Source organism: Leptidea sinapis, chromosome 6, assembly GCF_905404315.1.
Source record: "Leptidea sinapis chromosome 6, ilLepSina1.1, whole genome shotgun sequence".
NCBI lineage: Eukaryota > Metazoa > Arthropoda > Insecta > Lepidoptera > Pieridae > Leptidea > Leptidea sinapis.
This window is the reverse complement of record NC_066270.1, coordinates 6023266-6040852: the sequence shown is the minus strand read 5'-3', so window position 1 is coordinate 6040852 and position 17587 is coordinate 6023266. Positions and strand designations below refer to the sequence as shown.

Sequence of the window (17587 nt, the reverse complement as noted above, 5' to 3'; positions counted from 1 at the left end):
TACCCTAAAATTTCAATATGTGATTATATTCACATTCCTTTTTATCCTTTTAATAAATTTATACATATTTTCAAATAAAAACTTATGAAGATCCATTTATGTGACACAACCTCTTCATGAAACAGAATTGACAAATATTTTGGTGATAGGTAAGCACCATCAACTTGCTCTAGATTTTATTGAGAGCATGTTGGGATGATATTTAAGTTTCTTACTTTGCTTCAAAGTTGTATATTTAATGTAATAAAATATAGTAATTTCATTGTGATAAAGATTTTTCTGAAATCATTTTATGATATTTGAGATCTAATATTACATTTTTACTGCGAAAAATTCATAGAAGTGATTCTAATTAATTATGCACCATGTATCAAATACCCTGTTGTTCCATTTGTTGTTTGTTATTTTTTATTAAATTGTTTATAGTTAAGATAGCTCGTAAAATGGTCTCATTAAGAAAATGAAAATTATCAGTGAAATTTACTTACCTAAAACTACCAACTCCTTTTACTAAGCCTGAGGCTGAAATACTTTTAAGAATAGTCAAAGAAATTAATGAATTAAATTTGAATACATACCTACTACACATTTTTCATTATAAATACCATCAAACATTGTGACAAATGCCTAGAGCACAACTGTCTTTAAATTTGTGAATTTGAAACATCAAATTATCATCATTATAACAATAATAAATTATACAAATGATTTGAGTTTTCTTTAGTGTTAATTCCGCCAATTTACTAATAATATAAACTCAAATAATTTGTATAATTATGGATTTCCGCAAAGTAAGACCTACTTCAATAAATAATAAATTAGTAAACTTAAGATTAAGTAGAGAGAACTTACAATTGGATTGCAGCAAAAGTTTAAAGAAAATTATTTGCTGAATTAAAATTTGAAGTGTTAAATAGCAAACAGCTGAGTTATATCTCATGACACTTGACTAGTTCACAACCTTGGTGTAGGAACAAACCACAAGCAGCTTCCAATTTCCCAATTTTATGCAGCTCATTTGATATGACATGTATCTATATATCCATGCCAGAAGTGAAATTTAATAATATTTAATTTGATTATTCATATTTTAGAGTTAACATAGATCCCAGGACCCAATGAGTTTTGTTACACAGTGTTTATTATAACGGCATATCATTTTTATTATTTACTTGAAACTTCCAAAAAGTTGCTTATGATCCACATCAATAAACCTGCAAAATAACTGCACAGATACTGCTGTCATTACAAATCAAATCAAAATCAGTTTATTCACGTCGGTCACGGAAATGACGCTCATGAATGTCAAAATAAATAAAATATTTTTTTTATTGACTCTACCGCTACTTCGTAAAGGGTTGAGCTAATGAGAAGAAGTAGCAAGAAACTCATTGCCACTCTTTTATATCAAGATTTACAGATAATTTCAATTACAATATAATATGTAAAATGTAAAATGATGCAAGAAACACACTCAAACATCAAATAGTCAATGTCTTACACAAGTAGGTAAGTCAAAAAGTAAATGTAAATTAATACAAAAGTTATTGTGTACAGTAGCTGCATCATCCACATACACCATAAATCAATAAAGGTATTCTGTGAGCATTTTATAAGCGATTATAAATAAATAAACATGTATATATCCATACATATATATATACACAATAACTTTTAATAATCTGAAACCAAGTCTCCGGCAACAGGGTCATCCCGCCACCACAAGCAGCGCCCGTTCACGAGCATGACGCATGGGCCAGCCATCACCTCCCTCAACCATATTTTAGGGAAGGGGACGACCCGTCCCATGTCGCCGCCACAAGCACTGACATTTAAGCGAGCATGATGAAACCTGTTACGAGAACTCAGCAAACTACAATAATATAATCCTAAAAATTCAAATATCATAATAATTTTTACAGAATATGATTTTATTGCAGTAAAGTTGCAGAGTAATTTTATTTGTGGAATACATATAATAATAATATACCTGCACCACTGTGTAACTGCAAAACAACTGCAACAGGCCTACCTAGTGGAATTCCAATATGTGACAATTTTATATTTTTGACTTGCATTGTGTTCAAGTGCAGTTGCAGTATTTTAGCGGAATAGCCCTGCAGTATATTAATTCTAATTTCAGGCACCTAGGGCAAAAATGAACCAACAACGTTCACGCCGTTTTAGAGCCTCTAAGGAAACCCAGGAAAAGATTGAAGAAATTGCTCGTATCAGATCAGAACTTCAATCCAAAGGTGCCTACTTACCTCCCGAGAGACCTAAGGAGGCTCATTTTGATTCAAACTGCATTACTCCTGGTACCCCATTCATGGACCGACTGAGCAAGTGCCTGCATTATTACATCCATGACAGGTAACTTATGTAAACCAAATGTTCAGGTTTGTACTGGAGCTTCATAATTTTTTTCAAAAGTTATTTATGACAAATTGTTTTGAATATTCACTAAAATCTGAAATTCTTACACTATTAAAAGAAATTGCAATCAATTTTATTCTTTACAAGGTTATAATCTTTTTATCACTTAAAATTTATCATGCCAATTCGTTTGTATTGGGCCATTGTGTGTTTTCGTTTCTCTTTTTACTCCAACCAGCTCAGAGGGCCTACTCCTAAAATCGATATTCGATAAATAGTGGCATTAGTCGTGTCGAATCCTACTCTTAGTTACATCGTAATCAATGTCAAAACGATGATTGAACGAACGAGACATTATTCTATATTATCGGTCCTAACCCTTCTCTTCGACGAATATTCGAATTTCACAAATAATCAAACGTCACTTTTACGATAATCTCAACGACACCTTCTAGGCTGTCGATGCTATTATCGTTTCAAGTTGTATAGATGTATTTGCCAGACAATCTACATCATTTACTCGTACGTCATTTTGTTGATCGTTTATGCGTAGAAATAATGCAAATGTCCGCCTGAGAAATAGGAAGTCGACGAGAAGGGTTGAGTTGCTTTTTAAGTTTTTTTTACATTTTATTATCCGCAAGTATTGTATTATTTATTCAATTTTACATGGTCATATTATATTATTTACATATTTTTTTAACATTTGCATTATGTGTAAATTATACCAAATTGGTGGTGCGGAGCTGGCATGGTCCTTAGCGCCTAATCTATGTTTTGACTTTTGACACTTAACAGCACAGATAATGTTCAAGTTCGAACATATTTCATTCACACTTACATCGTAAAAAATTCAAAATATTAGTCTATGGTAACGATAAACGATAAGGAATTCGAACATTTGTTAGAGTAGGATAGTTGCGATATATTCGGAGTATTATCGTATCATTCCGAAGCGAGTAGGCCTGTAGATCATTTCAGAAGTCTAGCAGTCTTTTTAAATTTCTGCAGGCATCTGGGAGCGATGCTGGTGATTGGAGGATTTGTGCTCGTTGTTTAGCCACAATCCTACACTCCATAAGCATGTGTTCTCGCGTTTCTTCTGCCTGCATGGATCCCCTGCACAAAGGGTTGTCTGTTACACCTATGACAGATAGATGCTTGTTCAAGGGACAGTGACTAGTGACACAACACCTACAATTTTACGTATTTTGTCCCTGTGTAGCCTCGTCCGGATGCGGGCGAAGCACTTTGAGGGCACCAGAACCGCCTTCTTTGTTTGCCTGCATCTTTTGCTGTTTCTTCATTCTGTTCGGTGGGATAGTTCCGTGTTTTCTCGCAGCCACTTTTAATTTGGGCCTGAGGTATGGGTAGCAGAGGTTCTGGTCCATGCTACAGCTTAGGATCCCCTTTTGGCTAGTTTATCTGCAGCATCATTGCCCAGTGAGTTGTTGGGTCCTTTGATCCAGTGCAGAGTGACTCTGTTCTGGTTTGCATAAGTGGTGTGTAAGAGCTGTTTTGATTTCCTACCTGCTATGTACCAATGTATCTTCCATTTTCCAAATTAATATAATTGATTTTTAGATACTTCAACTCGAAATCATATAAATCAAAAACAAACACATCAAACCAAAATCACTTTATTCATGTAGGTCATGGAAATGACTCTTAGGAATGCCAAAAAAATTTTTTTCTTATTGAATTTACCGCTACTTCGTAAAGGGTTTAACGGGCTAACGAGAAGAAGTATCAAGAAACTCAGTGCCACTCTTTTAAATCAACTTAAACATTTTCATCGTTTTACAAATCATTACAATTTCAATATGTGTAAAGTGATGCAACAAAAATACTCACTTACACAACACTCTTGAAATTGAAAAAAGTAAATGGAAATTTATACAAAACAAAGGTTATTTTAATAAGAAGGGGTGCTGCATCACCCACACACAACGTAAATAGATAAAGGTATTTTGCGAGCATTTTATAAGCGATTATTAAAAAATATCTAATAACTTAAGAATCTGAAGCAGAGTTTCCCGTAACAGTATCATCATGCCACCACAAGTAGCGTCCGTTCACGAGTATGACGCTTGGGCCAGCCATCGCCACCCTCGACCATATTTTAGGGAAGGGGACGACTCGTCCCATGTCGCCGCCACAATCAGTGAAATTTAAGCGAGTTGTGAGGAAACCTCCACACACTATATATTCTCGTGAATACCTCTATACCACAAGTATAGGTACTTAGTGACAGTTAATGTTCAGTTACAATTAAAAATTTTTTTTATGTTATGTAATAAAACTTATATTAATTATTTATTTATTAGTCTCAGCGTTTAATGAAGAATAATTATATTTGGAATGACTATCTTAGGCCTTAATTAATGCAGGGCTGTTATCTGTGTGACCACGGATTTATACATTTACGCACTTTTTCTGTGGGTTTTTAATTATTTCCTTAAAGTTTCTTAGAAAATTATGGTTTTAACAGCTTTAAGTTTTTACGTTGTAATAATATTTAAGACAAGACTTTATTTTTAAATTTTAGATTAAACAGTGATCCTGGGTGGAAGGGAATCAAGGTCATATTATCAGATGCCAATGTACCTGGTGAGGGTGAACATAAAATCATGGACTACATACGGAGGCAAAGAGGTAAACATAAAACTTTATGATAATATTTAAATTACTTGTAGGTATATTTGAAGTTAATTGGCTCAGGATATTAAGGTTATAATAAGTTTGATATTACCAATATGAGTTGTGTGTCCAATTTACTCTGCCTATTTGCGTGTTTGCATATGTTTGTTAGTTCTCATATATAAAAAAAATAAGTTATCTCTTTCCATCCAAAAGAAACAACCATGTGTAGAAGGGATTGGTAATTTAAACGCACTTAATAAAATTGAAATATCTGAATTTTACAGTTTCCACTAATAATTATAATAATAACTGACTCAATACAATTTGGGCAGTGAAACCCCTTACAATTCACAATAAGTAATGTCTACTCAAACTTAGGGATTTCGCTTATATAGGGTACGACCGTCCACCGTGATGATGCACTACAGCAGTGCCAACCAAGTTTCATGAATCAATTTATCTAAAGATCTGAATATTATGTGCTACTATAGTTATTTCTAATTATATTGGTAATTGTATAAAATAACATTACTAACACAGAAAGTAGTTAAATAAATGTAATTATTAATTGGGATATATTATTTAGTGCTTATTAACACATCAAGCTGACACATGATAGTTTATAAATTTTGGGCCGTTATTGTAGGACCTAGAACAGGTTTATCCAGTGTGTAACTTGAATTATTATTATATTGCAGCGCAACCTGATCACGATCCCAACACGCAACATGTGCTGTGCGGGGCTGACGCGGATCTGATAATGTTGGGGTTGGCAACTCATGAACCAAACTTCACTATAATTCGTGAGGAGTTCAAGCCCAATAAGCCGAGACCCTGTGATGTGTGTGGCCAATTAGGTATTTACCATTGAACCTTACTTTGATTAAAACAAGTTTTAACCTTCCGAATTCGGCAAGTGCCCCCGCGCCGCGGTATGTAGATCGGCACGATTTTATTTATTATGTTACATGTATAAAAGATTGCTTATAATTATGATGATTTGAGTGAATGTATAAGAAAGCTTTTAAAACAAGCAATAAGACCATGCAAAATTAACCATGTTATGAATCAAGCGAGGGTCAGAACTTGGTCGGGCCGTACTGCGCCTTACGGCACTTCCGATTCCGACGGTGTATTTGGAAGGTTAATACTTTCAACTCTACTTAACTCTCTCTATTATTTTCAACAATCTCACAAGCTTGCTTACTTACCCAACAGTTCTAGATCATATTTGATTTTATTTCAGGTCACGAAATGAAGGAATGTACCGGTAGCAGCCCTGAAGCATCACTGGTTAGATCGGACCCTGCATTTGGAAATCAAGATGGCTTCATATTTGTGAGGCTTAGCGTCCTCCGAGAATATCTTGAAAAGGTAATCTGAGATTCAATAGTCTTTAATATTTTTTATGGTATAGGAGGACAAACGAGCGTACATTCCTTGAAAACCGTACTGTGGAGGAACACCACACTTGCCAGATGGTGGGGATGATACCCTAATTTGTGTCGTGTCGATGGTGGAAATCGGCGGCAAAAATCAGGCCAAACAGCTCTTCAAAACACTTCCCGTAATAAGTATGGTAGAAGACACACAAAAACGACCTTCGAAAAAGCACATACCCCTTTCTAAAAGATTGGCAACACCCCCGTGATCCCTCTGGTTTTGTAAGAGAATATGGTAGGTGGTATATATTTCTTATAAACTTCAATAAAACATACTACACTTTCAATCTTTTCGAATATTTTGACGTTCAGAGATATTTTAATGTTAAAAATTTCACAGTTGTAAAATTAAGTTGCCGATGTATTGGCTTGCACCCACAGAAATCCTACAAATTTCCTGGAGTGCAATAAATTCACGCTTTAATTAATATTTGTATCCAGGAACTCCAAATGCCGAACCTGCCGTTCGCATACGACTTCGAGCGGGCGCTGGATGACTGGGTTTTCATGTGCTTCTTTGTGGGCAACGACTTCCTGCCACATCTGCCCAGCCTGGAGATCAGGGAGGGCGCTGTGGACCGGCTGGTCAATCTCTACAAGAAGTGCGTCTACAAAACGAGAGTGAGCTTAATTTCAATAATAAGTTTCTATGTATTAGTCTTTTACATTTGGGGAAGAGTACAATTTTAAATATTTACCATCATTAGCGGCCGTTTTCAATAAACTATTTTTTTTTACAAATATTTATTTATTATCCTTTAACGCTTACTTACATTTGAATAACCTATTAACATATAGCATTGGACATAACTATGGATAGATAAGATTTTTTTTTATTAAACGGTGACAGCCATGTATCCGTAAGTTAAACTAAGGGTATATAGGTTATTGAAAATGGCCGTAAGTCGTCCAAATACTGTAAATAATATAATAAATAATATTTTTTTATTAGAAAACATTTTTCGAGTAAGCAAATAACTTTAAATTAAATTAAAACCGACAATGTTTCGTAGTGTATTTAGTGCTGTCATCAAGTTGGAGAAGGGCTTTGCCTACTTTTTGTCCACACTTTTCTATCACTAACACAATATATAACAACAATTTGTTATTTTTCAAAGTGATATTCCTCACTGCTGGGAAAATTAAATTTGTAACCAAAATTTATGAACGATGCGGCAGCCAAACACGCGACCTCTCGGGAGGAACGACAATGAACGGTTGGCTCAGTGAAAGAGCGCTCGGACGGAATCCCGCATTTTTGATAAGTGTGGGTTACAAATTTAATTTAAGATATATAATAGCTAATCTATTGGACGGTTCTGTTTGTTTAGCCAGCGGGCCTTTCAATAATATGTATATAAATGACGTCATGTCCAGGGCTGGGTGACTGACTCGGGCGATGTGAACCTGGACCGCGTGCAGATAATAATGGACGAGCTTGGCCGCATGGAGGATGAGATATTCCGGCGCCGCCACCAGAACGAACTCAACTTCAAAGCTCGGGACAAGGCCAAGAAACAGCAGCAACAGAGGGTTAACTTCCAGCTGCTCAACGATACACAGTTTGCGCCACAGGTGTGTCTATTGCATCCTATGGTATCTAAATAATAAACATTATTATTACGGACCTCTAAGTATATTTTTAATCGTCATGAAACTATAATCATTAAAAATAATGGTCTTAATGATTTAAATAAATGATAAATTAATAAAAAGTATTCAAAAAAGATGACCGTTGGGGCCAGTAAAGTCCTCGAATGGCGACCAAGTACCGGAGACGCAGTGTCGGTAGGCAGCGCAGGACCGATCGTCGTGGAAATCTTTTGGGGAGGCCTTTGTCCAGAACAGGACGTCTTCCGGCTGATGATGATGATTAAAAAAGCTGGACTTCAATCAAATTTATGTAATTTGTTATCAGTGCTCACCACATAACTTTATATTAATTAAATAACACTTTATTTAATGCGTGTATCTAGTTCTATCGCGATATACACGTTATAATGTTATTTGCAGTATAATGCATTTGACTGAGTGTTAAACACTGACCTCTACTATATACCACTGGACTGGTGGCTGTCAAAGTGCTTTTGTGGCTGTTTGATATTCGCCATTTTTTTACTGTTGGCCAAGTAGCGAGAGTCTGCGGTAAACTAGTGATACCTCGGCAAACATCGATAGATGGTGGGGAACTATTTACAAAAAAAAATGTGTACTTTATAACGTTGATTCTTGAAATATAAATAACACGGAAAACGAATGAAATTAATTCAAAATGCAAAAATACTTCAGAGTATTGTACGTTCCTTCGCAGCCATTTGTATTATACGTCAAATTTAGTTCTCTGGACGCTCGCGAGTGGCGCTTCATATAGGCACAAAAAAATTGCTGTCAAACATATGGAACAGCCTGTCCAGTGGTATTTATACAGGTCAGTGGTGTTAAAGCAGTGAACATGCATATTTTTCTAATTACATACATACATACATAAAATCACGCCTCTTTCCCGTAGGGGTAGGCAGAGGCCACTTCTTTCCACTTGCTACGATCCTTAGGTACATACTAGTTTCGCTTCGTCCACTTTCATTATTCCTTTCATACATGCTCTCCGGTTTAGGGTGCACAGCCAAACGAGCCTTATTAGACACCTTCTGCCTGTACATAAAGGAGTGCAAAGCTCCATTCACCATGTTTCCTGCATTCACTCTTCTTTCAATATCACTCTGATACTTTCCATCTCTTGTAAATTTAGAACCCAGATACACAAACTCATTCACCTGTTCAATTTTTTCATCTCCAATCACGATATTGCAGTCTGTCACAACCTTATCTCTTTCAAGCACCATCACTTTCGTCTTCTTTACATTCATCTTCATTCCCTTTCTACCAAAAGCTCCATTCATAGCAGTTACCATCGTCTGCAACTCCTCGGCCGAAGATGCAAGTAATACTTGGTCATTAGCATAGAGAAAACATTTGACGAGTAACTCATTTATTCTCAACCCACTTTCATTCTCTTTGAAATCTTTCAAGCATTGAACATTGTTCTTGAACAGATTAACAGCCACGGTGACGCTACACATCCCTAATACCTTTTTTGATATTAAACCATTCAGTGTATGCCCCGTTTATCCTTACACTAGCACTAGAATCACTATAAAGAGATTGCAATGCTCGTATGAGGACACTGCTCACACCGTTCGCGGACAATGCTGACCACAATTCATTCCTCACCACTCTATCATAGGCCTTTTCTAGATCCACGAACGCGCAATAGACCTTCTTGTTTTAAGCCAAAAACTTTTCGCCTATACACCGCAAGGAAAAGACCTGATCCGTACATACCATTCCCTTTCTAAATCCCGCTTGTGCATCCCATACTCTTTCGTCTGTTTCATTCACAACTCTTTCAATCAAGACTTTTACATACAATTTACCGACGACCCTGAGAAGGTTTTGTTTTTTTTGTATTATATATATATATATACTTATAATATATTTAGTTTTTTTAGTTATAATATATATATATATTATATTTTTTTAAATAAATATATAAATATATAATATATATATTATAACTGTATTTATTTAACAAACAAAGTATATGGCTTGGCACACACTTCATAGTTACTAGACATTGGTAATAGTTATTGATGCAACTGTTTTGTAATAAGGGGTATTAAAACACGAATGTGGATTTAATAGCGGAATTAACGCATGGGTGTAGATAAAGGTAATTAGACCATTATAAAGGCTTTAAATTAAGTTGAATTTATTATACATATATTGAAAAACATAACAATTTGTTAACAATATGTTTTTTAAAATGTTAACCCTCACTTCTAGGATTAATACAGAAATAAAAATTGAAAACAAAATTTTTTGATCGATGCGGGACTCGAACCTACGACTTCTGACGTAGAGCACGGAACGGCAGAGGTCATGGGTTCCAGTCCCGCATCCTTCATTAAGTTTTGTTTTCAAATTTTATATGTATATAAAATTACAACATCCTCATAATTTTTAACCACTAAATTTTGCACCAGCTTATGTGTATTGTTAACTTTTCGCCCACGGCTCACGCAATACATTGCGCGCATGTGAAATAAACTATTTATATCTGTATTTATATTTTCAAATGTTGTGAACAGGCGGTGGGCGGTGGTGCCCGCACCGTGCAGAATGCCCGACAAGAAGCAGCCGATATCCGCTTGGCGGGAATGAAAGCTGCGGCTGACGTAAGTTTGGCTTATATAATCTTAATTTAGTGACAAGTGGCTAACTTTCTTCCGGTGTGAATCGGAATGATATATAACACGGTTCGTTCGTCATGCTCACTGAAATGGCTTTGCTTTTTTTTTAATGAAAAAAAGGGACGACGCGAGCACGATGTTCAATTGATGGTAAATGTTTCTGGAAAAACACAAAAATTCTGAGCGGCACTACAATTATCGCGCTCGTCACTTTGAGACATAAGATGTTAAGTCTCATTTGCCCAGTATTTTCACTTGCTACGGCGCCCTTCAGTCCGAAACACAGTAATGCTTACACATTACTGCTTCAAGGCAGAAATAGCCGGCATACCCATAATATAGCCGGCATCCTGTGCAAAGGAGCCACCCACTGGTAATGGTGGTGATGCCATTTTTGTATTTTATGAAATAGATGTAACTACTGATTAAAAATCATTATATTAATGTCGATGTCAATACCATGTAACATTTGCAGAAAAATGATGAAGAGAAACAGAGTCGCAAGCGATCTGCTGCAGAGGCCGGCTTAGATGAAGATGACGATAAGCACGACGAAGTACGTCTGTGGGAGGAAGGGTTCAAGGAGAGATACTACGAGAGCAAGTTTGAGGTTGGCAGGGATAATCTGGAGTTCAGGTGAATTTAGCAAATGATCTTTATATATATAAATCCAGTGTTTGTTTCCAGTGAACTCCTAAACTAAAGAACAGATTTTAACGGGGATTACTTCATGGAGTGCAGTGATTCGATTTGGGACCCATAATTATTTTTATTTCCAATATTTGTTTTATATGGACATATTTTTTAGATATTATTGACAAATTCATAAAAAACAGTATTTTATTTGTCATGTATAGAGCACCGGGTGTCGGGTCAGCCAGTTTATTGCTTATAAGCTTTTTGGAAACCTGTCCATATTAAATATTGTATAATATAGACATTGAAGTGAACTAACATGCGTAAAGATAACGCGCCGTATGAGCTGTATTCTCGAAGGTTCCAGCAGCTCTGCGTTCCACTCGTTAAATTTTTGGGCTGATACTGTATGCATCTATCGCCCTAATAACCTATTAAGGCTTATAAAGGAGAATCGTTTCAGGAAAATAGACTATACGTGCAACACAGAGCTGAGCGAGTCAAGGAATAACTGAATGGTTACTTAATAAAAAATAACTTTATTCAATAAACCCGATTTTCAATGTTTACGGAGCTAAGACTAATCACAGAATGCTTAGTTTTACGGAAACTTACTTTATATAGCTTATTCTAATATAGAGAGTCATATTACTTATTTCACAGAAAGTAAATTGGTACATCAACAATATTGTTTCCAGAAGGTTCTACACGTGTAAAGTAATTGTACCTACGGCCTGTTGCTATACTCTACTTTAGCTGACAAAGCATAAATCTATAGGGTGAGCACCCTTAACTTACGCGTCAGGGAACTGTATTTTGTAAACGTCTCGATCACTTGGCGTTGCGTAGAAGCGTCCATTGTGTGTCTTCTACCGCATTTATAACGGCTAGTTTTCGAAGAGCTTTTTAACGTGATTCTTGCCGCCGAATTCCATCTTCGCGTACAATCTGGTTCGCATACACAATTCGGTACCTGGAAAATCATCCCCACCATCTGCATCTGTGGCGTCCTAGACGGTGAGGTTTTCAAGGAACTTTCTGCCACGTTCAACTCATATATGGATTGAGACATTACCAAAAGGCCGGCAACACTTTTGTGATTCCTCTGGTGTTGTAGCAGATCGGGCTTACTTAACATCAGATGTTTCAGGTTCACTCTTCGATAAAAAGATTATAATGTAGACAATAATAATGAATGGTATGTGTTAGGTACCGCGTGGCGTTGCAGTACGTGCGAGGTCTGTGCTGGGTGCTGCGTTACTACTACCAGGGCTGCGCCAGCTGGAAGTGGTACTTCCCCTACCACTACGCGCCGTTCGCCTCAGACTTCGTCAACGTGTCCGGCCTCAGCACCAAGTTCGAGAAGGGCACGCAGCCGGTAACATTACATTATGTTGTTTTAACAAACCCCACACGCTGTCCCCCCCGACCGTTGCTAAATCATAACAAACAAAGAAAAAACTAAACAGTTTGTTATTTTAAGTGATATATATAAATATACAAATTTTAAGTGATATATATAAATATACAAATTAATTTCATGAATTGGGCCTCGAACCCTCGCCTCTCGGGTTCCTTCCGAGCGCTCTTACCAATTGTGCCATCCGTCCGAGTGACGCATCGGCCGAAATTTTGGTATGTCTTATTCAACTCTCAGGTTGTGGCTCCACGTGCAGGTTCTACTTTACAGTTAATAACCTGCTCTACCTCAAAATGCATATTAGGAAATTGGCTTTAGATCTCGCTCTTTCAATTTGTTATTTTAAAGTGACATCTCTCACTTGATTAAATTTATATTATAATCTGTATTTGTTGCTTAGACTGAACCTGAGATACACGGGTTCGAGTCCCGCATCGTCCATGAATTTTGGTATAAATTATTTTGTACAAAGAAAAAACTGCAGATGAGCTGAAAGAGCTGAAATCATACTGAATCGCTTAGTTTATTAGCAACTCTAATTACTCCAATACACACAAATAATTCAGTACGAGTACAAAAATCATTCCAAATAAGTGGTTTTTGGCTCTATGTACTTATAGATATATTTTACCGGTTATCTGAATCTGAATGCTTTAAAAAGCGCCTGTGCAAAAGTGCATTTATTGAAATATGATTTTGGTTCTGTCGGCCCTTGAATCATAGTTTTAATATTTTTTAGGAGCTACTTTTTTGACTTGTTTTTTCTATTTACATCAAGGCTGTCATGGACAAAAATGACAATCAGTATGATGAAATAATTATAGCATATTTTAATTCGAAAATATAACAATTTTTATAGCTTCCATAAAAAAAGTAAATGTAAATGTATGACATGATTGTAAACAGTTCCGTCCACTGGAGCAACTGATGGGTGTGTTCCCGGCAGCCAGTTCGCAGCACGTGCCCAAACCTTGGGCTACCCTCATGAGCGACCCCGTGAGTACAGCATATTAAATACTACTACATTACTCACATAAATCAACCTAGCATCAGTAAGGAATACGTTTTTCGTTTTACCAGATACCATAGACTACCCCTATTGGCCATAAGGATGAGAAAAAGTATTGTGTTGATAAGTGATCATCATTGCCAATAGTCTCTCAGCACTAGTTTTGTTTCCAATTGATATAATGATGCCAAATAACTGCAACTAAAGAATTAAACATTATTCATTTGTCAATTAGGAAAAGGTGAGCTAAAATAAGAAGAAATGGCCAAAAGTTCCACAGTTTCAAATCGCCGAACAACTTTGGAATTTTACAAATATTAATATAATCTACATATGCAAATTGTTGCAACAGTAATATAATATCGTTTTATTACAACACAATATTAATCTGATAATTGAAAATTGCATATTATAAATTAATTAATATATATAATAATCCTAAGTTGGAGGGTAAAAAACAACGGCTGAAGCGCAAAAACTAAAAAGAGGGTTACGACAGTAACATCCTCTTTTATAGATTTCTCCTTTCCTCTCTTTCTCCCCACTCTTTTCTTTTCATATTTTATAATACATATATAAATACCATATTATAAATTTACAACAAAAACAAATGGGTTCCTGATGATAAAATCATCCAGCCATCACAAGTAGTGTACACAAGCATGTCGAATGGACCAGCCATCGCTTACGTCGATCATGTATATGTATAGGGAACGGCTCGCCACCAGCTAATACTCCCTAGCCATTTTAAAATAGTTTAAATTGTAATCTTATTAATTACTAGCTGACCCGACAGATGTTGTTCTGTCAATAAACGGTTCGAGAGATATGGTAAATGCGTGGGTGAGTGGTGGGTGGGATCGTGACACGACAAACTATATAATATGTAAACCTTCCTTGAGCTTCAACTAATCTATTACAAAAGATTACATTGAGATCGGTCAAATAGTTTAGGAGTTATTAGGGAACATACAAACATACATTCTCTTTTATATTTTTTTTTTATTAGGAAAAGCTTCTATATATATATAGATTAACCTTTATTGTATATTTCAGTACTCGCCCATCATCGACTTCTACCCCATAGATTTCAAGATAGACTTAAACGGCAAGAAGTTCGCTTGGCAAGGTGTGGCTCTCCTGCCCTTCGTCGATGAGACAAGACTGTTCAAGGCCTTAGAGCCATATTACAAGGAGCTGACACAGGCGGAAGGTGGGTTTCTTTAACTTTAAAATCTTAGATCTCTCACTAAAGTTTAGAAACAATATGTTATGTTTTTAAAGTGATAACCCTCACTTCTAGAATTAAAATTTAAAATTTTATTACGATACGTCACACAAACGATTAGCTCAGTTGGCAGAGCACTCGCACGGAACCCGAGAGGTCGGGGGTTCGAGTCCCGCATCGTTCATAAAATTTTATTTGAGTAGAGTTTAAAAAACGTTCAAGTGCTTCATAACTCATATACTCAATGGTAAGGGGAAAATCTAAAGATCAAAATTTATTTGTTCTGTCTTTTCATAATGCCATAACACTGTTCTTAGTCACAACGCCACAGGGATCATATCCAGCGTTCTGCTTATAATTTTGGGTATGAAACTTACAGCATTGTCACTAATATTACACCTGGACAAATACCATTTTTGATTTGGTTGTTAACGAAACAGTCCCTGTGTTAAGCGGCTGAATTAAGAAGTTGCGTGGACCTATCGGTTTGCATATGATATTACATATGATACGGTCGCGTAGCGGAGGTTTGCGTTATTGTCAGATACGAACGGACTGGTGTCATATTAACGTAACTATCATACTAACACACATAATAAAAAAACACACACACACGCGCCAATACACACTAAAACGCGCCAATACATACTCACACATACACACACACACACACACACACATGGTATCCTACCGCAAAGTGTAGGGCACAAAACATTCTTTATTTCTGTACTATATATTATTAGAATTGAATGAATTATTATTATTACTTGTTTACTTACTACAAATTGTTTTATTTAGTGAAGCGCAACATTCGCGGTAACGACCGGCTCTACGTGAGCACCGGCAACCAGAGCTACGAGTTCCTGCTGGGGCTGTACCAGGCGTCGGGGACAGATGTTCGCGCGCTCGTCAACAACGGCCAGCGATACCCGTACCGCAGCCAGGGAGCGCGCGGTGACGTCATGCTTAGCGACGACAATCTTATAATAGGAGGGTAGGAGCACATTGTAGTACTACACCGAAGTGGAATAGAATCAGTGACGGATTAACCCTTAATCAAATTAAGCAATTGCCTAGGGCATCACGTCTGAGGGGGTACCGGCAGAAGCACAAAAAAAATCCGTCCTTAGGGCATCACATCTCACTCTCACTTCACCAAAAACCACACCAATAAAAGTTTGTAGGACTAATTTGATAATTCGCGCGTTTTAAGTGGACAAAGAGTCCGACCTAGAGTCATAACCCCACTCCCGCTGGCCCACTCGATACCCGCTTGTGCATTCGACAATTCGAATGCCCCGGAATTGCGATCACCGGACCGGTAAAGGTTTAAAGACCGATTCTAGTTGATATACGGGGGCCCACAGGCATGGATTGCTCAGGACATCAAGTAGTCTAGCGGCCGTTCCCAATATTCAGTCTATTTCTTACTTGAGATAAAAATCTTAACTATTGTTAACTTTTCTGTCCCAATAAACTTATCGACGGTAACTCACCTTATACGTACACGCTGTCTGTCAATGGGACGACGTGTAGCTTACTAGCGATAGAAGTTTGTATGGAAATTGCAATTCACGCGTCCAATATAAGGCGATAAGAATGACTTATCGGGTATATTGGGACAGCTTCAGATTATTGACAGCTAATTACTGACAGTTGTAAGTAGTAATTTATCTCTATCTGTAGATAGTGTATTGGGAACGGCCGGTGATAACAAACCACCACCACACAATTATTAAATAACAAACCAAAATGAGTAATAAATTCTTAAAACTAACTAATAAATCCAATTAAATAATACAATTTATTTCTAAAAACGAAAAAATAAGTACTGTGTGGCAGTGAATGTCACCAAATGGAGCTGACTCAGTAGTAAGCTGCAATGGCGTACCGTAAATGTAGCACTGGTTTTCAGTAGCCCCAACATTATTGACTCCTGGAGTAGCAGCGACTAGTATTTTTTTACATAATAGTTATGAATATAATTGAACAGAAATTAAAATTAGCAAATAAAGGTAGTATAGATAAATTTTATTTTTATTTTAACGCTTTAAAAAATAAAATAAAAGAAAATGAACGTAATAAAAAGTGATGCAAAAAGTTTAGAAAATACAATAGTGCCCGCCAGATAATCTCAATTACCACAGTAAAATTCATGTTTTGTAAATAAGTGTGTACACTTTTACATAGATGATAGATTGAGATAAAGTTAATGGGATCCATGTGACAAGTAGAGTGTCGTGACAAAAACAACGTAACTAAAATGGAAAGTCCATCATCATTATATAACTGTCAGTATAATTGTGAAGTTTCTCAACAATATTGTAACGAGTGTAATCTATGTCTGGTCGTATTTTAGCTTTTTATAAATAATAATTAAACGACAGTGAATTTAACGCTCATATAAATCGAGAAAGCCCGCAATGTGTTACTTTAGACAGTAAAAAAAATGTATTCCGGTACGATTTTACCAGTTACCAGTGGGAGGTTCCTTTGCACAGGATGCCGGCTAGATGATGGGTACCACAACGGCGCCTTTTTGCTGCCGTAAAGCTGTAATGTGTAAGCACATTGTGTTTGGGT

The 17587-nt window shown here is 36.4% G+C and overlaps 1 protein-coding gene across 1 annotated transcript in view; it reads left to right on the top strand.

Moving 5' to 3' along the window:
- LOC126964788 (5'-3' exoribonuclease 2 homolog) overlaps window positions 1-17587 on the top strand; it is a 42006-nt gene that overhangs the window by 1073 nt on the left and 23346 nt on the right. Inside the window, exons 3-14 of the mRNA XM_050808042.1 lie at window positions 2144-2373; window positions 4925-5031; window positions 5718-5876; window positions 6266-6393; window positions 6903-7082; window positions 7839-8036; window positions 10610-10696; window positions 11187-11347; window positions 12557-12725; window positions 13674-13763; window positions 14833-14989; window positions 15803-15998. Coding sequence (XP_050663999.1) covers window positions 2144-2373; window positions 4925-5031; window positions 5718-5876; window positions 6266-6393; window positions 6903-7082; window positions 7839-8036; window positions 10610-10696; window positions 11187-11347; window positions 12557-12725; window positions 13674-13763; window positions 14833-14989; window positions 15803-15998 — 1862 coding nt within the window. The remainder of the gene's footprint in view (window positions 1-2143; window positions 2374-4924; window positions 5032-5717; window positions 5877-6265; window positions 6394-6902; window positions 7083-7838; window positions 8037-10609; window positions 10697-11186; window positions 11348-12556; window positions 12726-13673; window positions 13764-14832; window positions 14990-15802; window positions 15999-17587) is intronic.